The 25064-nt window shown below is 36.1% G+C and overlaps 2 protein-coding genes across 6 annotated transcripts in view; both read left to right on the plus strand.

The window, feature by feature from the left end:
• Positions 1–1220: 1220 nt before the first annotated feature.
• Positions 1221–6148, plus strand: laynb (layilin b). 5 transcript variants are annotated; one of them, XM_077208536.1, is made up of 7 exons: positions 1221–1455; positions 2027–2315; positions 2851–3008; positions 3190–3237; positions 4332–4418; positions 4592–4709; positions 4818–6148. In XM_077208536.1, the coding sequence occupies exons 1-7, from the start codon at positions 1380–1382 to the stop codon at positions 5122–5124; spliced, it is 1083 nt and encodes a 360-aa protein (XP_077064651.1). In that variant the 5' UTR covers positions 1221–1379; the 3' UTR covers positions 5125–6148. The 5 variants fall into 5 exon arrangements, with proteins under 5 accessions (XP_077064651.1, XP_077064654.1, XP_077064652.1 ...); XM_077208537.1 differs by having other exon boundaries at positions 1231–1455; positions 4604–4709; XM_077208539.1 differs by lacking the exon at positions 3190–3237 and having other exon boundaries at positions 1222–1455; positions 4604–4709.
• Positions 6149–7555: 1407 nt separating this feature from the next.
• sik2b (salt-inducible kinase 2b) overlaps positions 7556–25064 on the plus strand; it is a 49354-nt gene continuing 31845 nt past the window's right edge. The window contains exons 1-4 of the mRNA XM_077208541.1: positions 7556–8184; positions 10612–10728; positions 18011–18074; positions 24102–24263. Coding sequence (XP_077064656.1) covers positions 8047–8184; positions 10612–10728; positions 18011–18074; positions 24102–24263 — 481 coding nt within the window. The 5' untranslated portion in view covers positions 7556–8046. The remainder of the gene's footprint in view (positions 8185–10611; positions 10729–18010; positions 18075–24101; positions 24264–25064) is intronic.

Below are 25064 nucleotides of genomic sequence, written 5' to 3' on the forward strand. Positions count from 1 at the left end.
CTGGTCTAATGGCCTCATCCCTTACTTCTCCAAAACCTCATGACATCTGCAGGATCTTTTCATAATACCAGATTTCACTGCATATATGAATACATACACAGTAGGAGTTTTCCTCTCCCATGAATTTAACCCAAGTTGTAACTGGGCCTCTTGTAACAGCCACGGAGACCAGAATAGGTTTTACAGTTTATATTTCCCAACTTAAGCTCTGTATAATGAATTTATTTTCTTTGTCAGGCCAAGGGTAAAATTGTCTGGAAATGAAAAAGGACCAAAAAAAAAGAAAAACCTCTAGGATTTAGAGGAAACAGCCTGTTGAAAAACTGTGTGCTTTCTTTCCTGACTGGCTTCCTATTCCTGGGGATAGTGTGCGTCTGACTGTGAGCTGGCAGGGTCAGGAGCAGTGACTGAGCTCCTTTGACTTGCACAAACCAGTCACCCGTCTTACTTCCTCTGTCAGATTGCTTGTGACCCAAACAGCACTGGTCCCTCTGCACATGTCTCCGAACTGATTTTATGTGAATTAGAAACTACAGTGATTGATGCTTATGTGTTAGAACATACAGAAAACGTAGAAAATTGTGCTAAAAGATGAAGAACACGGTTACTTATCACTTATCTCCTGCAATATATTTAACACACACACACACACAATTATATACATATATATATATATATAATTTTTTTCATATTTTTATTTTGGGTTCTAACCCCTAAAAAATAAAAATATGGTACTATACATTATAGAAAAGCACCATCATTTTTGTTTTTATGTTTGGAATTTGCTAGTCTTTTCTTAACTATTGTGGTGTAAAACGGCTTCTCGAACAAGAAAAAAACTAGGGCGCCTCACGCCAGTAAACACGTCATCAGAGAAGAAATGAGATTGAGAACTGAGTCACTGCAAGAGGGAAGGGAAGTTAGTTTGATTGAAGATTACGAGGGCACCTGAATTAATAAAATAATGTGCATAAATAATTTATTATACTACTGCAATATACTAAACAACTACTAAAGGTTTAAAGCATCGAAACAGTAGGAAAAAAAGTAGTCAATCATTATACATTTAAAAAATGGTGTAGCCTACTCTTTTCCATTTCACTAATTTATTATTAGCTTATTTATTGAAAAAGTAGCTAACAAACAAGAAACGATATAGTGTAAAAATTCTTCGGAACACTGTTTACATTTACACAAAGAGTGTCAGCACAAGCTACAACAGTTTCTGGCAAGCACATTCATTCGGAGACCCGAGCAGCCTTTCTTGAGTCGAGCGAAAACTTTGCCTGTGTTTGTTTCGTCTGACAGCGGGACATTTTTACCAGGATCTAGAAACAGTCGTGTCGTGGTAATCACACGCCTTTTGAAACTATGTAGAGATGGAGTTCATGAAACTGATCGGAACTGTTTTGGCAGTTTGTTTCCATCCCTGCTGCGCATCAAGCGCGTTCGGTGGTGAGTTTGTGCTTATTTATATAAAATGTCGGTTCATGCACAGTGATATTCAAACGATAGGACTCCGTAAGATTTTTGTTGCCTCTTATATGCGTTGAAATAAACCTTAGTGTCCAGTTCGAGAGCACAATATGCAACACTGACAGTCAAATAATACGATAGTTTCGGTTAACGAAATGCAGTGTTTTCAAATAAAGATTTCTGAAGCGGTTTGCAGAACCATTAGGCTTCTGATAATAGGCTACAACAAAACGTTCAACTACAGCTTCGTTGAGTTTTCTTTTTATGTTAAAGTGGTGTGTTTATGTACAGTTTTCGGATAATAAGGGTTTTAAATTTGGGTCGCAGCTGTTAATTTAGTCAGAGAGTATAGTCAGGCTGATGGTGGCACACATGACTTTGCTTGAGAGGATTTTCCGCCTGATAGTATGTGGAAGTTCTCCTGGTTTCTTCCTTTTTTTGCTCCCTGAATTCCCTGCGCCAACTTTCCTACGGTTCCCACAATGTTTCCATAATAGTGCTTTAGGTTCAACAACACTCTCAACAGTGTTTTTGGTGATGTGGTTTGCAGAACACAGGATATGCCGGAGAGGGACAGAGAAGCCCTGCTATAAGATCACAAGCTTCCAGGACAGCAGGCTCAGAGCAAGCTTTGAGACAGCCAGAGAGAAATGCAGGGAGGATGATGGGGAGCTGCTCAGTATTGAGACCGAGAATGAGCAGCGTCTGGTGGAGATGATTGTTCAGGACCTCAGGGCCTCGGATGGAGACTTCTGGATTGGCCTACGAAGGAGCCCACAATATAATGTTGATTGTTCAGCACAGTATTACTGGCTGGATTACAGTCAGGCCACATTTAGGTAAGATATTTGCAGTAACAACATCCTGATATTTTCTGAGTCGTCTTTTTCTAATCCTCATGTCATTCTTATTTCTTCACTAAAGGAGATATTTTGAACATTGTTCTAGTTACAATTACAAAAGATGGGGCTTCAAAATGGGCACAAAAGATTCCTAAAAGTGCTCTATATACCAGTGGTGTTATTGTCAACTAAAACTCCAAACTATCAAACTACCAAAATTGTATTGGTAATTGAAATAAAATACAATATAAATATTAGATGAAAATTTTTAACTTAAAGAAAAATTAAACGGAACTAATAGAAATATTTTAAACTAGAATTAAAGTAATAATAATAAAAAATAATAGCTAATTGATAATAAATATATTAATAGTAAATAATACTAAAATAACACTGCTTGTATTCATTCTAAGTCTTATGAATCATAATAGTGAGTAAAGGATGAGATAATTTTCAATATTTGGTAAACTATCCCTTTATGTGAAAGTAAAATGTAAAATGTGAGAATTTTCAGTGAATGTGTGTGTTTTAGGAACTGGCTGGTGACGGAGCCTTCTTGTGGCCTTGATCAGTGTGTGGCGTTATTCTACAGGCCCTCGTCTTCTGCTGTCCAGAAGAAACGCAACCTATTCAAGTGGACGGACTACAATTGCAATTCCAAGAATAATTTCATCTGCAAGTACTCAGACGGTAAGCTTTTTGTGTTGCATATTGTGCACTCGAACTGGACACTAAGGTTTATTTCAACGCATGTAAGAGGTTAGCTGTCACATTAAGATGTTTAATAGCGAACAAACATCAGTCAAGCATCTTTTGGTGTAAACATATTATGTAAAAGGACTTCAAATGTAAACGCCCTGTATGTGTTTAGAGAAGCATCCTGTCCCCACTGCAGCAGGAAATATCACCACACATACAGGTAAACAAATCCATAAGTTTTATCTGGTGTGTTTGATACTTTTTTTCTGACACAACAATGGTGATATTATATTCTACTTATTAATAATATACAGTATATTAATAAGTGAGAGTGTCTAAAGTGCTCTGAGATATTAACTTTTTTATAGTACCTTTTATCTCAGATAAAATGAGATTAATGGGATTGTTCCTCAAAAAATGTATATTCTCTCATAATTTTAACAGTGCTGCTGTCATTAACTGAAACTAAAACAACTAACTGAGATTAACAAGTTGAAGTTGAAGTTCTAAAATGAATAAAACTGAAATTAAATAAATAAAAAATATTTATTTAAAACTAAAAATTAATAAAAATGACAAAAGGGCATAACAAAATTACAAAAAATTAAAACTAATAATAATCCAAAATATTAATAAATGCTATAATAGCATATAAAAAATACTAAAATATATTTACTCACCCGGTCACTTTAAAAAAAAGAGCAGCGTTAACATTCTGCTAAAATGCTTTGGCGCTCCATGGAGAAAAGAAAATTATATAGGTTTAAAACGACACAAGGGTGTGTAAATGTGGACACAATAAAGGACATGATATACATTTTTTGTTGAATTCTTCCTTTAAAAAGACATTCCAACTTTGTATGGATAATTATGCTTATGATGACCTCTAGAGGTGGAAGTGGAATTATACTTTCACAAACATAATAGGTCAGTCATCACCTTTAAAGGGATAGTTCACCCAAAAATTCTGTCATCATTTACTCAGCCTCAAGTTGTTCCAAATCTGTATGCATTTCTTATTTCTGCTGAAAACAAAAGAAGATAATCTTGCTAAATATGGGTAAGCAAACAGTTGTTGGGCCCCATTGACTTCCATAGTATTTTTTCTCCCATACTATTGAAGTCATTGGGGTCGATCAACTGTTTGCTTACCAACATTTTTCAAAAACCTTCTTCAGAAAGAAATGCATACAGGTTTGGAACAACTTTGGGGTGAGGAAATGATGACAGAATTTTCTTTTTTGGGTGAACTATCCATTTAAGACCAAATATTATAAGTGCTTATTCCTCATTCGCTGTCATTCTTGTTTTTAGGTATTGATGACCTGACTCCTGTGCCAAAGCACCCGCTCATTACTGTGGACAATGACAAGATAAAAACTGAACTCTCAGAGTCATCTGGTAATACAGCAATAAATACAGCAAAAACCTTTACAATTCATGATCCCAATTTTTTAAAGGAAAATAATGATATATATAATATTTATTAATTTATTTTTATTATTATTATTATTTTATAATATTTAATTAATAATTATAATTTTTTAACATTCAATAACTATAGCCTTTCTTAGTTTCTATTTCAGATGACACGGTTAATATTTACTACATCCTCCTGGCCATTCTACCCGTGATGCTGCTGTTGATATTGGTGGTGTCGGGGGTGTTCTGTTTCAGAGTCATGTCAAGGAGGTGTGTAATGCAGTGCAAACATTTTCATCAATTTAAACTTTGATTTTCTTCATGAACTATTTTGTCTGTCACCCTGCCTTATAATATACTTTATGTCTGTCTTTGAAGGAGAAAAGAACAGAATGAAATATATGCCGTGCCAGGACAGTGGGTGCGTCCAGTAGATCCAAAAAGTAAAAATAGTTATGAACACACCAACAAGTTCAACCAGCCTGGAGCTCACCTGGAGTACATGAGCTCTGAAATCGACAGGACATTCAGCGTGACATCCACAAACAGTCAGTTTGAGGACTACGAAAACGTTCCGAGCCGCCCCATACGGTGTGGTTTTGTCACTAATGACATCTATGAGACCTGCCGGAGCCCCTCGGCAGGTGAGGCTGGATGGGTGGACAATGACATATATGGATACTAAAACACTATACAGTATATACTGACCTCTCTCCCACTAGTGTGGCACCATGTCTGATCTCATCTCCAGTCTCTATGCGTGCTCTTTGATGTGCACTCTGTGACCTAGTGTGAAGGATTGGGAAGGCAGTGGGGTCTAATGCATGGGTGTACAGTACAGTGAAGCTCAAATTCCCATAACCGACTATACAAAGAAGCATAAAGGTCTCATCGGCTTGTGAGAGCTTCCTCTGTGGAAGCTGGTATCCTGGAACAGGACCTTCCCTTTTGGAAATCCACAAAACACGCTGACCTCTCAGCCCATCTCAAAAACATCCTTCTATGTCTCTGAAAACGGCCTCTCTAAAGGATATCTACTGTTGTTCCCTTGTTTTTGAAGGCTATGTAGTTGCTTTGTAAGCTCCATTGTGTGTAAAAAAAAAAAAGAATTAAAGGTTTAGGCTAAAGGATTTGTAAGCATAAAACATTATTGTAACATATTGATTATGTATTTTTCTTTTGGCTAGGTATGAAATTGTGAGAAAAAAAGATAAATGAGTTTTTGCTGTATTTGGATTGTAAATGATTATGTTGTCTCTGTCCTTATAATAATAATAATAATAACTCTTTAATAACTCTTAATTTTTCTTAAACAGAATAGCTGTTTGGGGTTAATGTACATTGTTTCCACACTCATGGAAAAGCTGGTAATTTTAAAATCAGGCATGGAAAAGGAGAGTATTATTTCTTTAGTGAAATACCTTTTTTTCCTAGTTATGCTTAATTATAACATATTTCATTAACTAAAACTCTATAAAATCGCAATTACTACAAATGAAATGGAAATGGATTGATCAAAAGGTCTGATCCTATTTGAAAATGCATTATTATTCTGCTGAACTATCCGACGTCAGAGCTGCAAGAGCAGTGAAGTATTTTATTAGTACTGCAGTACATCATTTGTCCAGGAGATGTCGCCATATGATAGGCTGAATCACTTGCAGCGTTGATACACCTTTTGTTGTTTAAAATAAAATTTCCAAAACAAATCGTACGCTGTCTGTAGTGCTTTTTTACCCTTACATACTCTTGATATTAACCGGTTTATTGAACCTTTGTATAAAATGTTCAGTGTAGTACATATACCACTCTCGCTTATCTGACTCTAGACACATTTAAAGTTTGTAACAAAAATCTGCTTTGTATGATGATGTACTTGACCAAATATGTGGTAGGCTACGACTGCTTTGATGTCTACAGGGCCAGGTAGCAAACCCTTGACTTGTCCTAGATGTCATGTAACGTTTCAAAATGTGATTATTTAAAGGGATAGTTCACCTAAACACAAAAATTACGTCATTAACTACTCACCCTCAGATCGTTCCAACCCCGTAAGACTTTCGTTTATCTTCGGAAGACAAATTGAGCTCTTTTTTGATTAAATCCGAGAGCTTTCGGCAGGCTAATTTCCATTGACAGTTATGCAACTAACTCTTCAAAAAGCTCATAAAGAGATTGTAAAACTAGTCCATATGGGTTGAGCGGTTTAATTTTCTGAAGAGACTCGATTGGTCTATTTGATTAACAGATTTAGTTTAGGCTTTTATTCGCATTTAAACATTGATCAGCGAACATAAACAGACCCTCAACCTAAAGGCTTGATGTGCGAAAACAAACTAAGAGAATGAACCTCATTGGTTATTGCTGAAGCTCAAAGGTGCTGCTGCATGAACCTCATTGGTTCTTGCACGTCAAGCGAACATGCTTGAACTTTCGTTTACCACAACTGATGTGTGAGTTGATGAATTAAAGCCTAAATTCAATCTGTTCATAAAGTGATCGTGTCTCTTCAGAAAATTTGGACTAACTCGTATGGATTACTTTTACAATTTCTTTATGAACGTTTTGAAGCATCAAATGGTAGCTGCCTAGCTATGGAGAGTAGCTAGCTAGCCTACAGAAAGCTCTCAGATTTCACCAAAAAGATCTTAATTTGTGTTCCGAAAATGAACGAAAGTCTTTTTGGGTTTGAATCAGTGAGTAATTGGAAAAGAGTCATTAATAACAGAAATTTCATTTTTGGGTGAACTAATCAGGCCGGTTCGTGGGGTTCTACTTAATAAATAATAGTTTTTTTTTAAAATAAATAAGATTACAATAAATAATATAGCTTAAAAATAATTAGTAACATCTTTAAATAGGTAAATAATCTAGTGAAAAAAAAATCAATCTTAGATTACAGCACAATTTAAATTTAAACTAAACAGAAACCAAATATTTTCCTAATTATGTAATTTTGACTTATTTATAATATTGATTTTTCAGTATTTTTAGAAACTCCCTCGCACGAGGATCGTCACACCTAAAAGTTTGAAACCTGACTTGATATTAAGATACAAAAAAGAGAGAAAAACGAAGCGCATATCCTTCAAATACCGAGCACGTCCCCCCTCGGCTCTCATTCCTCGACTGAACTGAAGTGCTCGAGATACTTTATCAAAGTTGCTCACACTCAGCCAGCGCTCGAACAAACAGAGCGACGCTCTGGCCGTTGACGTAAGAGGTGGGTCTGGTCGTCTTGGAAACGAATTGGCACTGGAGTGTGGAAGCGCTTCGACGCCCCGCCCCCTGTTCAAATACCCCATAGGCTCTGACGTCAATGCACGTCAACCAGAGAACATGATGCCTCCTGCCAGTCAACTCGTGTACTCTCGCAAACACAGATGAAATATTAGAGCTCTATTGTATTGGAGGAGGTGGCGTGACACTTCGCCGTGCTCCGAAACACTCTGCTTCTCCTAGTAAGACTGTAGCGGACCGTCAGCGAGCACCGTGGCCGGCACACTGGCATTTCTACACGCGTTAGCCTCTGCCGACCTCGTTATCTTGAGGCTCAAGTGGCAGGTCTCTATCTTCTCACCCCAAACCTTAGTGTTTCACAAACAGCATGGTCATGGCTGACTGTCACCAAAAGCCAGTGCTCAGGGGTCCTGTCCGAGTTGGCTTCTACGATATCGAGCGGACTCTTGGAAAGGGAAATTTCGCTGTTGTAAAACTAGCAAGACATCGTATAACCAAGACAGAGGTGAGTTGAGAATATATGAGCTAACCTAAATATATGAACTAACCATTGTGTATGCACTGCAAAACTACTGGATACAAAGTTACAGTCTCTAAAGCTTTACTCACACTGGCTTGATAATATTATTTTATTGTTGACACTATGTGAGTACTTATTATCTTTGGATAATAAACAAACAACCTGTTTGTCTGAAGCGGTATCAGCATTGTTTTTCTAAATTAACCACCTGGAATGTTTTATAACTTAATCTAGGCTGATATATGTTTTTAACGGTTTTTAACCATGTTGTCAACATTAATGTAAAATATTTCAATTAATTCAAATTAATTATTAATTTTTCTTTATAAAATATAATCATCATTAAACCTATATCTAGATAATATAAATGTTTATAACATTTAAACAAAGTATCTGGTGAATTTTTGTCATTTTTAGTTAAATTTTAGTTTTTTTCTGATCAAAAGTATGTTACAGTCTACAATTAGATGAAGCCTTTGTGCAGCTTTGCATACACTGATAAATACACGTCCAGCAGCCTAATGCCTCAATGGAAATATACAGCGTATTCAAGCATTGTCAGTTTTAATTGTGTCTGAAACTAGTTGTCAAAGAAAGACAAAGCCAAAGGCTGTGTACAATAGCAAGAAGTTATGCTGGTTTAGTGCCCTTTTATGGGCCATGCTGTTGTGCAGTGGTTGCATAAGCAACATGGGTGATTTTGTGATAATGGATGTCGTCTCTCTCATCACAAAACCTGAGCTGATGTTTGTCTTGCATTCCTTGCAAAGAAACCCTGCTGAGCACCAAATGCATGACACAGGATCATGGAAACCAGGGAAATGTTAAGAAAATTATTATTTTTTTTTTTTACATTTTCTTAGTTACACTAATCTCTAAAATGTTTACTCTTTGAGTGCAGTCTTTATCAAATGATTTTTAAAAATACAAGGTTCATGACCTCTGGTGACATTGTGTCACTGTGGATGTGTTGCTTTGCAGTAAAGTTTTGGTTCAGGGTGTTATAGGTGTGAAGTGTCGAGCTATAATTTACGCTTGCTCTGAGAGCTGTGGTATTCTGACTGTCTGCAAGTCTGCAGATGTAGAGTTGAGCATTGGAGCAGAATGTGAGGGAATTAAGATGTGTAACAGGATTATGTTGTACAGAGTTGATGCATCTCTGCAGTGGCTGCCTTGAGGCGGCTTCATTTCTGTGGGGAGGACAATGTCTCGGCTCCCAGAGCTTCTCATCAGCCTCTCTTGTGTTTTGTGATTTCTCTGTTCTCCCTCTGAGCTCTCTTCAGAATACACATGCTCTGGTACCATGTGTCTTCTGCTTTGTGTTTTTGCTCCATTAGTGCCTCTTGCCTGCATTGTTCATGGTTTCAACGGACAGTTGGATCACTATTAGTGCCAATGAGAATGACTAACCACATTCGCATATGACAGCTGATTCATTGGGGGTGATGTGCTGTAATGTTTTCAGTCAGTTACCATTATCTTGGCCCGGAGTCAGTGTGAGAGAGTTTCAGGCCAGTAGACAGAACTGTCACTTGTCCAATACAGTCCAATTTTCTTACATGCATTTATCATGTACATATGTTTTAATGCCTTGCAAACGTAAACATTTGGATATCTGTGAAGTACTGATGGTTGTTTTGCAAGTTCTGCTGATTCCGATCTCACTAAGATAATGTAGCTGACTAACATAGATGACGTCTTTCTGAAATTGTGTGAAAGAAAGCATCAGATTAATAAATTCTATTACTTATTTTTGGCACCATATGCCATCTTTTCAAGTATAATGAACTTATGATTAAAATTATTGTATATTATATTAATGTAATTTTGTTTGTGTGTGTATTTATATATATATATATATATATATATATATATATATATATATATTAACATGCATACAAAAAAATCCTTATTGTTGAGCCTTACTTTGGCATTATAAACATTACTTATGCTAACAGCAGGAAACATGCTAAAGCACCACAGTACTGTGCATCTTCAAAACAAAAGTGTTTTATATCACTGTAATAATATAAATCAAAGGTCAAAGTCTTTAACTGTGGAATATGTTACCTGAAAATTATTATTACTATACAGTCAAAATGGGGATTCAAGAGTAGTTATGAAATGGTGAATTACTTGTGTTCTCCCATTTGTTTGGGAAAAGATGAAAAGCCTGTGGAAAAATGATCATATGGATCATTAGCCTACTTCAGCAGTTAAGCCGTTAACCAGACACTTAGGTGTGTATTAGCTTTGTTCGCGTGTATTGTGCCTTTGATCTGCGCTGGGGCTTGTGAAGACTGGATCAACTTGCACTGCAGACAGCAACAAGACTAATGAATTTCACTGAGTTGCTTGAGGCATTAGGCTCTGTACCAATGAAAGTGTGTCTCTGTGCCCTTAATTCAACAGGTGGCTATAAAGATCATTGACAAGACCCAGCTAGATGCTGTAAACCTGGAGAAGATCTATCGTGAAGTACAGATCATGAAAATGCTGGACCATACGCACATCATTAAACTGTACCAGGTAATGCCTGCCAAGGCTCTTATATGATTTAACTTGACGTTTGAGATTTCTAAGTTGATTTGGATAAAAGCATCTTCTAAATGTAAATATAAAATACTTGATATAATAGTAAGGTTTTAAGAAGGATGTACCGATATGGGATTTCTGGGCTAATAACCGACACTCAACAGCTGGTACTATGACCAATGATTTTACTAGGGCTGCAACTAACGATTATTTTGATAATCGATTAATCGGACGATTATTTTTTCGATTAATCGATTAATCCAGCGTTTCCCAAACGGGGTGCCGCGGCACCCTGGGGTGCCTTCTGGCGAGAGCAGGGGTGCCGTGTAAAAACTCCATTAAACATTTTAAAATTGCTAAAATGTGTAAAAAAAATAAAAATTTGTATCATCAATCTCGCATCGTCGGAAGCGTCTAATAACAACAAATAATGCACACAAATTTATAATAAAAAATGCAAATCATAAGTTTTCTTCGTTGAATTGCGGGGGTTCCGCATGATTTCATCTAGTGCTTCATTCCCAGCGTCCTCACATAAAGCTGCCTGTTTTTCATGGCTTGTTACGCTTACGGTCAAATACACACGAAACAATTTCACAACGTCCGTCTTGCCGCATATTCACAAACACATCGGTTATGTCCGTGCTGCTGTCAACGGTAACGCGTGCGATTAATGTTTTTCAGTTTTACGCGTTAAAAAATATTTAAACACAATTAACGCAGCATCCGTTTTTTCTGTTATCCTTTGGCTAGCCTTACATTATATAATCACGTTATTATTCATGCAAATGCTTTTAAACCATGCAACCGCGAAAAGACAAAAGAGAACGCGCTGTCTGTGAATGTCCTGCTGACACAGGACGACGCGCATCGTGTGCCAGAATCGACTTCTCTTTCGTGCTTGAACGAATAATAACACACAGTTATGCCAAATTGTCCGTTTTGTTGAGTATCCTCATGAGAGCAGTCTTAAATTAGTTAAAATCTTAAATTAGAGTTGTGAGAAGATGGGACGCGTGTGAGATAAACAAGTGCAGCAGTGACAACAGATTCAAAGAACAGGTAACAGAGAAAATTACTCACTGCTCTTGACTAAAGAACGCTTGTAGCGTTAATAAGGATTCATCTATATTTAATTTATTATTTATGCAGTGAAGACTGTAAAGTGTTTGATAACTTTATTCAATTTCTGTGTATTTCCTGACATCAGTAGCAGTATTGGTTATATATTAAAAACAAGCTATCTTGTGCAATTATAACAAAGTTAGCCCAATATAAAACACAAATAGGCCTACACTGAGTGAGCAAACATTTAGGTGAGATTTGCAATGGTAATTGAGCAATGTTTTGCTGAATTATGAATAAAAGCCTTAATTAAATATGTCATCATGTAAAGTGATCTCTGCAGAAGAAATTAATGATTTCCTAGACTTTAAATGGATGGACAAAAAATTTGATAATATTAAAAAATATCTATATGACAGTAGGCCTATATACGGCAGTTATTCCCTGTGGTATTGAAAATCAATACATTTCAAGGTATAGTATCAAAGTAGTATCGTGACAACACTAGTGTAGGGTGCCACAAATTTTTTTAAATTTTCAAAGGGTGCCTCGACTGAAAAAAGTTTGGGAAACACTGGATTAATCGGATAGAAATTAAATTAGTTTTTTTATTTTATTATAACTAAATAAAACCGTAAATCAGGGTATTTATGTGTAAAAGTGTACTTTAAAAAGTGCAAAAGCCACACATTGAGTTTTACTAATATCAATATTTGCATTGTTTTTAATGATAATTGCTGATGGCAAGTTGACAAACATGATTATTGTTAAAAAAATGATATCCAACATATTATGTTTTAACACAATTTTTGTTAAAACAAATTTACACAGACATGTTGTTCAGATGTGAATATCTGAACTAAAAACAAACTAAAAACATCTAAAATATATAATTCATTTAATTTTTATTTAAAATTAATTATATATAAGGAATATAAGGATAAAGAATATAATATATATTATATATAATATATAAAAGAATAATATAAGGATAAATTGATTAAATAAATATAGAAAGACTGAAAACAATTGTGTGAACGTAGAGCCGCAGTAGATCGCGTTTGAAAAACAATTAAAACTTAGTAGACAAATGCTATAAAAAGAGAACGGAATGGAGGTAACGTTACCCAGCAAGCTAACAGGCTTGAGTAAAGGACAGGAGAAATTATGCATTAGTGCACAAGCATTCGCTGAAAACCACTGAGTACAGTGACTAAAAAACAATATTTTACTGCTGCTGTTATTAACTGCCTTTATATTTAGTGCTTCGCTTTGTAAAGACGGTTTTAATTTAACCTATTTCTGCGGTAGCGCTATTTTAATCCATCACTTACGTTGCGAGCGAACTGATTGCGCAACCTGATGCTCGAGACAAAATACAAACATCCCAAGATCCCGGAAGTCCCGGGAGTCTCCCGCATATTGATTGCGGCTCCCTGATGCCCGCGAATTAGTTCAAACTCCCGAAATCTAGAGCTCGCAAGCAAGAGCGCGCATGCGAGACATAAGAGACTGCTCCAAACCGTGTAGCGCACGCGCTCGGCAGAGCGCCTGAGGGAGAGAGACCTTGCGTGTGTGTGCGTACCAGTAAACGCTCCCCGTGACGTAAGCAGACCAACTAATCGATAATGACATTCGTTGACAACGATTTTCATAATCGATTATAATCGATTTTATCGATTAGTTGTTGCAGCCCTAGATTTTACTTTAAAGGGTTCATCATGACATGAGAAATCAAATTTGCCTTGATCTGTGAATATTTAAGATGTCTTTGTATCATTTAAACATCCCACAATTTTCATAGCTCAAAATATTCTCCTCATTATAAACAAAGCATTTATTTTAGGGTTGCCCCCTAATAGTTGACTAAACGTTAGTCGTCTAGAAGAGGCTTAGCCGACCAAAATTTAGTCGATTAGTCGCAGAACAACAACAACAACAAGAAAAAACCTTGTGGCTATTCTTTGTGGTACAGTATGTTGGGCAGAAAATCCAAACGTTCGCCTGTAATTCATCGCCCTCAAATATGGCTTATAATTTGAAACATGTAGGCTAAGTAGAAACTTTACATGGCTGCTTGCTCTTACGTAAACCTACATAAATGTCTGCTAATTAGGTGCAAATCCAAAGCTGTGTCCCATTTCGAAAGCTGCGTCCTGCATGTGTCATTGAGGCTGCTTAATTTCAGTAAACTATCCACTACATTCCAAAATCTTTAAGAAAGTACAACAATTTATGCTTCACTAGGAATAACGATCAATTTTATAATTGTTACTATTGTGAAATATGACGTATGGGGCCGACAAATGCAACCTCCGGAGGACGCACCCTTCGAAATTAGCAGCTCTTAGTGTTTTTTTGCGGAGTGTAGAAGCTAAAGTATAGCGTGCTTTCCTGCATGATTTGGAGGTGCAGACGCGATCACTTGCAATTTTTCCTGACAACAGTGGATACAACTTAAAATATTGTAATTTTTGGTCATAGAGATAAGAGTAATACATCATTTGAAACTGTCTACTTTTATTTGTGTAAACTCACAATAACACAAAAACATTGTGCCTTTGTAAAATAAAGAAAAGATTACAGGATACGCTTTCTGCCGTCTCGGTCTCCGTGAACTGGAGTATGTCACAAATTAACCAAAACTCAGCATAGGCTACTTGCCTCACAGACATGAGAAATATATCTATAGAAAGCATGAAATGGCTAACCAATTCATACAACAAACCAATTGAAAATAAATAGTCTATGCTATTGTAATCCGTATGAAAGTTGCATTTCTCTATATATAGGCGCATCCATTACACTGTGGAGGTGAGTCCTCAACATCATCTTTGCACCCAACATTGACACAGAAAACAATAGTTTATTAATAAATAATTATAAAGTCTCCTTGATATTTTTTCCGAAACATTCATAATCATTATTTTTACTTTTGCTGTAAAATATCATATTCCGTGCGCTTGAGTGTGGAATATGATATATTATGCCTATTCCTCTTTTAAACACTATATAAATACAGTATATTTAAGTATTTAAATGAATGTAAATATGCGATAAGTCAAATAATGGCTTAAATGAGCAACTACTAGTTGATTAGAAAAATCTTTAGTCCAGGGGCAGCCCTAATTGATTTAATCAAGCTCCAAAAAAAGTCTCGTTTGAATATTGTGGGATTTTTGATGTCACACGGGCAAAAGCATTTATATATGACTTCCTCCAGAACAAGACATTGACGAATAGTTTTACATCACCGCACCATAGGACACACTGGCATTCAGTTGCTTTACGGCTGACGTTTGCCCACACTGGATGTGAACGTCACGTCAAAAGCAAATAGAACCCATTATAATCACGGATGCTGTCTACACTGGATACAGTATAAAGATGCACATTCAGTGATGTACTCCATGCAAAATTGAAAATAAATCAGCATATCAGCAAATAATTTCTGAATGATCAAGACTGGAGTTAATGGCTTATGAAAATTCAGCTTTAATAAATTATACTTTAAAGTATATTAAAATAGAAAAACATTATTTTAAATTGAAAAAAATATTTTTACCTGCGTGGAGTTCCGATCATATAATGGTATGCCCACAAATATTTTTCGGATCCGATCTGAGCTTCGGGTGGGTTGGAATATTTGAACTTTTGTAACTATATAGAATGCAACAACCAGACCGGATGTTATGTATTCTAATCAAAACTATGAGATTAGTGAAGAACAAGTTATTCTTTAAACACCATTTCTTATGAATAATTATCTCAAAGTAATTATTTTATAATTGTTAAATTATTATTTAATTATTATTAAATAAGTTTCAGAGGTATTGGTGGTAAGTTGTTTTGTGTGGATAATCATTCATTCATTATTCATTCATTTTGCCATGGTGAATAAGCAGAGGGTAATGGCTGTTTAACAACTAATTTTGAAAGTTCCATGCGACTGCCACTAGGGAGGCGAAATGCGACAAACATTTGTGAATTTCAGAGATAGTGGAAAGGCGGCTTCACACATATACCACAGGTGACATTGACACACAAGACTGGTAATAGTACAAAAAATGGCTACATTTATGCATTTAGCAAAATTTTTTTCAAAGCGACTTACAAAAGAGGATCATGATAAATCATGCACTTCTCTCATTTTACCTGAGCAAATTTCACAAGATTACCTCCAGCCATTTGTCTAAAGTTAATGGCTAACTACTTTTCAGTGTAAATTTTCACGTGACCAACATTAAAGTTATCTAGCTGGAAAAAGCCTGTTTTTAACAGGAGATCATTCACACTCTGGAGTCAAAGTCACACAAACACTTCGATGATGAGATAACTTCTCCCTCAATGTGACTTCACTGCAGCATTATGTAAGACTTTAGGTCACTTTGGCTTTTGGGAATGTGAATAGCACTTCCTTATTATAGAACGTACCGGCACCCGTCCAAGCCCCTTGCCGTGTAATCATAGTGTATCATTATTTCCAACGGTTACTCTATTCAAACTGCATGGGTCAATTAGTCATTTCCTTTCAGTCATCGTAAACAGAGGGCAGCTCTGCAGGCCCTGCCATCTCATCTCTAACCCCCGGTCTCCCTCTGCCCCATCTGCCACGGCTCAGGGTCCTAACACCAAGCAGCTGCTCCGCACATGCACCCTCACGTACATGTAACGCAGCAGCAAATGGTCCATATTTACTGTGGTAATCTGCCTCTATTCACACGTCATTCATCAGCAGCATTACATGTCAGCTTTTTCTTTGGACCTATCAGATGGAGCATATGCAGTACACATGCGTTTCAAGCACTCTGCCATCAATTCTTCAAGCATCATTCATGTTGGTTTCTAGGTAGCATGATTTGTTGGTTTAAACTTTAAGCATTGTCAATTTAACATGTAAATTTAGTGTGACCATTTTCTTTAAAATTGCATATATATTGCAGTTTATATGAACACACACATACATTAAATGTAATAGAATAACTAATGTGCAAATGTTAAAAAATTAAAAAATGCACTAAATATCTCATATATTCAAATATACACTAAATACTATATACTTTTGATGCTCTTAGCATAGCATCAAAACGCAAAAATGTGTGAGGTTAAATACCATCTCAAGTCACCGTATAACGTCAGTTTGAGTGTTTGAAATAACTTCTGTGATCCTATGTGGCTTCTTATCACAGAATGAGAAAAAAGTATATAATTTTGTAGTATTCTATACTGATTTCTTCAATTATTATTAGTAGATAAATTATTGATGCATAAATAAATGTAGTGCAATTAATTAAACAAACTGCACTAAATCTACACACGATACATTCGAATAGGCATATTATGTCATTTCTAATTGATTGATAGCCCTACTTTGTTTGTGGTTATCTTTGACCACAGCGTGACCCATCCCTTAATGTGACTCACTACTGGCGTTTTCTCACATAAACCGACAGCCAACTCGTGTAGAATCAACTATTCACATGAGAAAATTTGAGTTATTTCCAGTTATTTGCTTATATGGCAGCTGATTGGGATAAGACGTGCTTTATGATCATTGTGTTCTGAATAGCTCTGAGATCACAGCTTCCATTAAAACAAGTTTCTGGAAAGGAGAATTAGTTGAGGAGTTTAAAAGATGATTCATATTCTGGCCTAGTTGCTGATTTTATTAGTCAACCCTATAATGTTTTTAAATGGCGAGAGCAGAAAATCCCCTACAAGTTGAGCCCAGATAAGGCTGATTTACACAAAAGCCTCTTGGTACAGATGAAGCTGATGTATCCGTAAACCCTAAACTAACTGACTGTTTAATTGGCCGACGGTAGTGTTTATGTGGGACTCTTTGAATGTTTCTGAATAATAACATGCCGCTTCTCTTCACTACATTTAGGTCTATTCATCTTTTTGTTTGCTTTGGCTAATTCTGGAGTCCTCCCACACATCGCTGGCTCTGACACTGCACTATGAATCGAGGCTACAAATAAACTAGCGTCCCACTCTGATTCATGTGTGTTTCATTATAATACTGGGAACTCAGTGGGATAGTTCAGATTTCATCTTAATGTAGCAGTCATTTTATCACTCAATGGTTTTTGCACTCTCTTAAGTGCTTCATGTGTATTTTAGAGTTATGTAGGCCACATACCATAGTGTCAAAGACATATGGAGGATTTTACATGTAACATGCATTATATTTTTCATCCTTGCGCAGGTCATGGAGACCAAGAATATGCTGTACCTTGTGACGGAATACGCCAAGAATGGGGAAATCTTTGGTAAGTGTGTTTTAGTATTAATGACACACCAGCCATCACTGACCAAATTACAATTGATTTGTATGTTATTTCGTTTGTAAAAATTGTTTGTTCATATTGGGAGTTGCATGGTATATTGGTACAAAAATGTTGTGGTACCAAACATTTACAATGGTACAATACAATTGTTTCACAAATTTCAGTGACATGAAGTGTGGAAGCAATGTACACAAGTGCAACAATCCATGATTTAAGAATAAAAATTAAATGCATTGAATATCTTATGAATAATTGTTACTATTAAAACAAATATTAACACTCACAGTATCTATAAATTATTGGCTGAATGTTGTTGTATTCAAGATGGTTAGCAAAGCATTACATGAGATGATTTACAGAATTTACAGTCTGTACGATTTATTTATGTTTTTATTTGGTTGTTTTGTCTTTTGCACAAAGCTGACTATCACTTTGGGATGGGCATAATAATGTTGTTGTTGTTGTTTTTGTTGTTGTTGTTGTTGTTGATGATGATGATTCAGGATGACAGCCAGATCTACCTCTTATTTCACTGAAATATCCTAATTCCACATATCACTGACATGGAGAAAGTGTGTATTCAGATTAACATCTTGGTTTCAGATGATATCGACAAAGGTCAGGCTGAAATTAGCTCAGACGTGACAAACGCAGTCTGTGTGAATAACCATCATGGTCACAAGCAACAAATGTGTCAGTGATGATGATCATATTCTGACGGGTCAGCTGTCTGTCTTTCCGTTGCTTTGGAGTTCTGTTCTGTCTGACACACAAGCTGAAAGCTAAGAGCAAAACTGAAGGTCAAAGAAAATTAAAGGAATATATCATGCAAAATATTAAGGTACTGGTCCACCTTTTCTTTTACAGTGAATGTCGACTGAAGTGTTAATGGTTCAAAAAAGCCAAAACAAAAGCCCAACAAAAAACAGTTCATATTTGCTATATTCAAAGTCATATGATATTTTTGTGACAAACACACTGAAATTTAGGTCATTATTAACTGTAAATCTTCTATTCCTAGTGACCTGTTAACTGTTGCTTGCTACCAATCCTTGAGTCAGTGAGGTAACTTAGATAAACCGAATCTTTGAAAACATCTGATTTGAAAAGATCATAGCCTTGTGGGAAGTGGCTCATGGTCCTTTTCCAATACCGTTCCACTCTTTCCCATCACTTCTGGTCACTGCTTCTACTGCCCTATCACAGCAAAAATATAATTTTAAATGTACAGTTTGTTCACAAATCGGACATTGCTGCTTCTCTCATGAACATGCCAATGAAAGCTTGGACAGAAATTTACTGTCTCTTCTTCCTAGAAAACTATTGTAGGATTTTGGAAGACTTGGAAAACAGGGAAGGAGTTATATAGATTGTATGATATTGTTTAGTGTAGACATGCACCGGTCGACCCGCTATAAATCAGAACCAGACTGTTTTTGCTCCAAACACATGATCGGTAACCGGTTTTTAGTTTTATTTTGGCCGAATTCTATTCCGGACTTGCACAAGAACTGCATTGCAATCATTTCCCAAAATGTAATTTGTGCGGAAATATTAAGAAGTCGGTAAATAGGACATTAACAAAGGCCAGAGACGGGACACGCTGAAGACGGATGCAAAGAGGAGAACAGCGGAGAAAATACTGTACCAGATACAATAAGCTCGCTGTTCGTGATGCTTGAAATGTAGGAGGAAAATATTAATATTGAATTGAGTGATTATATGAATGTATCTCTTAAGGGACCTGACTGTCATTTTCTTTTCCTCTTACTTCAGTATAAAGTAGATTTGATAAGAAACAGCTGTTGTTCCATAAGCGCCACCTACTTTCAGAGTGTGAATTTGTTTTCATTCAATCTGTCTGCTGTTTTCGTTTTGTTTAGGTATGTTTACTGTAGCATAATTTCACAAAAAATAAAGTCTGACCATTCTGTTTTTGCTTTAAATCAAAAACAACTGTGCATGCTACATGAATGTAGCATCTTTGTATGGATTGTGATTAAAATGCAGTGGTTTGCCTGTTATAGAGCAAATAAACTGAAAATAGTGATTGTCATCTATGGTGATTCACTTTTATTATATTGAAAAGAGTAGGCAGGAGAATCCTGTTCACGCAGAAGAGAGTGATGTGGGTTTGGAACAACATGGATGTAAATGATCACAGAATTTATATTTTTAGTTGAACTATCCATTTAAAAATCCCTTGTTGGCAATTCTTGAAAGTGTTCTAAGAGTAGACTACATCACTTCCACTGAGTGATCCTTTTGACTTTGTAGCAGCAGTTGCTGTTCACCACCTGTGAAAACTCACATAATCATCACACATTATTCTTACATAACAGTGTCTGTTTCACAGTACACGGCAATGTGATATGAAGAAACCTACCTATGAAGCTACCAAGATATTGTTCCTACCCTAAGGATTCAGCCAAAGCTAAATCCCTTTGGTCCAAAACTGTATATTCAACATCAAATATGTTCAGATTGGCTGTGGTTCTGCATTGTGCAACATGTCTGCTTTCACTGTAGACAGACAAATTACTTAACACTACTTAGCTTCGGATATATGTTGTGTTTTGTAAACGTATTTGTCATGAAAATTCTGCTTGTCCAGCCACTAATCAGCACGTTGTACTAGCAAAGTGCTTTATTACTAGACAACAAACAGACATTTAGCGTGATGCTTAATCCATCTCGCGGTTGTGGTGTACGTTGTGTGGACACCATGACCCTGGTGTTGGGGGTGACAACAGCGTCTGTTTTAAAAGAGATATAAAGAGGAATGTCGTGGCTGAGGCACACCAAATGACTTGTTCCTGTCCAAGTGTGCTACAGGGTGAGATAACAGCCAAAACTCCCATAGAGCAAATAAAAAACTAAAAACACATAAAATGATCTGTCAACATAGCATGACAAATACTTGCATGACAGTTTTTGCCGAGATTACCCTATAATTACTGGTAGTACTGAGAGGCCATGTTGTTCAGCTTTTGTGATTCTCTGATTGCACAATATGATTATGCAACTTATTTACAGCATGTCCCATCGCTGTAAAGACTAAAAGTCTTCAGTTAATCATAAATTATGAAAGATACTTTTTTGAAATTAAGACAGAGGGATGTGTGCTTGCATCCCACAAAACGGAACCCGATTAGTTAAACCGAAGCTATCCTAACATAACACAGGCACTCACTTCCATCTGATAATCTTCACAAGGATAAAAGAGAGGAGAGAGATAGAGCAGCATTTGGTGTTGTGAAGTGCTGGGTTCGGTCCCCCGCGGTGGAGCTTAGCAGTGCAGAAGCCCACCACGAGAGCCTGTCTGCTCCACCAGCACCGCAGATCAGAGCCGAAGCTTTAGAGGAACCTGGAAACTGGGTCAACTTCGAATAAGCAGGAGCTGCAAAACGCACAGGCAAAGCAGGAGAGAGAGGGAAAGCTAAGGGACATTGATTTGAATTTTGGAAGTGGAGAGGAGAAATGTAGGCCATGCATATTTTAGAAAAATACAGAGCTGGAGAAAAGGTTCTTTTTCAACATGTCAGCTGATCAGTCTTGACACCCGCGTCTGCCCTCAGCGTCTCAATCCCTGGCTTTTATCCTCAGGCTCTATTTCTAGTCTGTCAATTTTAGGTTTTAGTATTAGTAATGGTGGTATAGGAAAATTCATAAATCCTGTCTAGATAATTTATGACACTAGAAAGAGCACTTGTGTTTCAAGACCAGAAGAAATGTATTCTGTATGTTGTAAAAAGTCTAATTTATCTTAATATGTGTGCAGGAATCCACTTACAGAAAATGACCAAAATTTACCTTAGTAGTAATACCACAGTATTTTTTTAATACTCTTAATTTTATTTTTTATTTAATATGGTATTCGTTAACGTATTATTTGTTGAGTTGAACATATATTTTTTTTAATTTTCGTGAATTATTATATATGTAGTTAGTATGACCTCATTAATTGAGAGACTCTTTGAAATCTTTTTTAATTACAGTTTATAGATTTTAAAAATATATATATATTAAGTCACACAGCAAAAAAAAAAAAAAAAAAAGATGGTGAAAAGCTTAAAATAAATGGAAATCTAAGTAAAGAATTAGAAAATACCATGGAATTCTTTGGAGTATTATTCTTTGCTTTTTTTTCCAAACCTTTTAAACTATTATATATGCATGCATATATGCAGACTATATGAAATATTTGATTTTTATTATTAAAATACCTTGTTTATTAAATAAACATGATGTTATTATTAAAATATTTAGATATTTTATTTCAGTGAATTAAAGATGTTGAACCTAATATACCCTATCTGTAAGTGACAATACTGCTAGGACAAGGTTCAGCTAGTTCATGTTTTAAAACCCCTAGTACACAAGCCCTTCAGGTAATGCATCTTGCTGGGAAGAGGAAATGCTTTTTTCTCCTCTTCGTGTGCCTCTACAGTAGTCAGTCCATGCAACTGTGGTGTGACTGCTGCTCTGGTTTGTAAGGGTCACTGGAGAGGAACTTGAGTTGTACAACTTAAGTCGAAGCAACTTTTATTAGGTCAGCTGGCCAACTCAGGCTCTTTCAGGTCTATCTTGTTCAGGCTCACATGGCTAATGAGAAGAAGAGATATGCATGGATAACAAGCACCGATGTACCTGGTATGCTGGCACCAGACTGATATTGTGTTCTGTTGGCCAAAGTCCACAGTCTGTGCTTTAGTAGGGTTGATTACAGACGATTGAGGGGTATAGAGCAGAGTGTATGTTCACCTTATCTCGGTGTATATTCCCACCGGCCAGTTCACACAAATATGAGACATTCCTATGTCAGGTGTGCTTTTTGATTAGCAGCATACTCCTAAAACAAAATTTTAAACGGAGCACAATTTCAGAATGTTGCATCTGTTATCTAATTGGTTTGCTCAGTTAATTTTACATTTGGTATTACTGTAAATGTATTATTATTGTAGTAATATTATGGTAAATGTATTATTATTATTGTAGTAATATTACAATGTATATACTATATTAAATGTATTAATCAGGTTACATTGTACTTCCTCAAATAAGTACTTGGTATTTAATGAGTTTCTGAACTACATGTACTCGCTATTGAATTACGGTTTGGTTTAGGGTTAGTTACTTGTAATTATGCATAATTTACTGTTATTACTATAGTAAGTGCATGTAGTAACGTGTAACTACGTCCCCTTAAAATAAATTGTTCCCTATTATTATATAATTATTAATAGTATTATATTATTATAAGTATATTATACAAATATCATATACCATTAATATATATTTATTTAATACGTGAACCCTATACAAATCCAATAAGTTGGGTTAGTAGCTAATATGCATTCTTTGCACCCAATACATTCTTTTAAATGCATGCATCACACAGCAAATTTATGAAGTAAATAGACTTTGCGTATTTAAATGACATGTGGACACAATCTGGCTTTTTTTAGTAACCCCTGTTTTTCTTCTCTATTATTTAGACTAGGTTATGCAAGGTAATTCTGCAATCATAAACAACTGTCTGTTTTAGAAAATTGTTTTTTCCCCTGCTATTAGAAAAACAATTTATGCAGAGAATGACGCCTTAAACATGTTGCCATGTACACACAGTCGCTCTGCCAACCCACCTCAGTATAATCCCAGGGCGAGTATGAAATGGAATGTGTGAGGACTGAAGGTTTGGCCTCGGGCCAAGGCCCAGGGGCTGACCCAGCACTCTAGGGTGTGGTGACCACATGATTACACCATCCGGGGGATGTTTACCCTACTCACACACCACAGAGCCTCCTTATTGTGGCTCATCAATCTCTGCCACTAGCCACACCACACCACCAGAGCCTTTCCCGGTACAACGTGTGGTCATGGTTTTCAAATTATTGCTTTTTTTTTTTTGTCCAGTCACATTTTATGATGACCCATATTACACTACATTACCCATGCAGAATGTTGTATTTTGTGATGTTTAGTTAACCCCACTTCTTCTTTATTTAGACTACCTAGCCAAGCATGGACGGCTGAGCGAACCAGAGGCACGACGCAAGTTCTGGCAAATTCTGTCTGCTGTTGAGTACTGCCACAATCGTAACATCGTTCACCGGGACTTGAAGGCGGAGAACCTGCTGCTAGACGGACACATGAACATCAAGATTGCTGGTAATAGTTCATAGTTACACTATCCAAAATTTTGGCTTTGGACCATTACTAATCTGATACAAAAAACAACTGCTATCTGCTATATATTATATTATATTTATTATATTATATTATATTACATTTTAGTGTATTTAATATATAAATAATAATTTAATATAAAACAATTTATTATTTACCCAATTAGTTTTTTTCACGGCTATGATGAATTATATTTTATTATATCTTGTAGAATTGTATATAATATAATAAATGCACAAATAAAATATATTAAATTTAGTTTGGTTTATTTTATCAATGCTTTTTATTCGTGCAATTGATTAAATGCACAAATAAAAAGCATTAAAAAAAATGTGTGTGTCAGTAACACTGACTTGGAGACTTGTACAAAATCAAGTTTGTAGCACCACAAAACAGCTGAAATTTGTAGGCAAAATGGTTTGTTAGGTACTTTTTTGGGGGGAGTTTTCCATGCCTTAAAATTTTCACCTACATTTTTGTGAGTTAATAGTTATAGTTAATTATAGGGTGTGATGGACAGTTTATATAATCAAAGCTGTAATGCCTAGGATGATGACTCAGGTACTGCTCAGTTGGCAAAGCCATGACTTGCGTCAAGAGGACACAGGTGCATTCTGTGCTGAGCCATACATGCAGGCCAAGGTTCATTTGCAATTTGCAATATAAAGTGATTCAGACGCTGAGTATCGCAGCCATCCAAGGCTCACCGTAATAGGAGAGCTTCCCACACACATATGTGCACACATACACAAACCAAACACTGTTAGTTTTCCTGACACCTCA

The sequence above is a fragment of the Siphateles boraxobius genome, unplaced genomic scaffold, assembly GCF_051911475.1.
Source record: "Siphateles boraxobius isolate OS27281-9 unplaced genomic scaffold, OSU_SipBor_1 6, whole genome shotgun sequence".
Lineage (NCBI taxonomy): Eukaryota > Metazoa > Chordata > Actinopteri > Cypriniformes > Leuciscidae > Siphateles > Siphateles boraxobius.

Excerpts from the sequence above, each read along its gene's own strand:
- laynb (XM_077208536.1), top strand. The coding sequence starts at position 1,380 with ATGGAGTTCATGAAACTGATCGGAACTGTTTTGGCAGTTTGTTTCCAT. Across the intron at positions 1,456-2,026 it reads CGCATCAAGCGCGTTCGGTG|AACACAGGATATGCCGGAGA; the intron begins GTGAGTTTGTGC and ends TGTGGTTTGCAG. Across the intron at positions 4,710-4,817 it reads TTCAGAGTCATGTCAAGGAG|GAGAAAAGAACAGAATGAAA; the intron begins GTGTGTAATGCA and ends CTGTCTTTGAAG.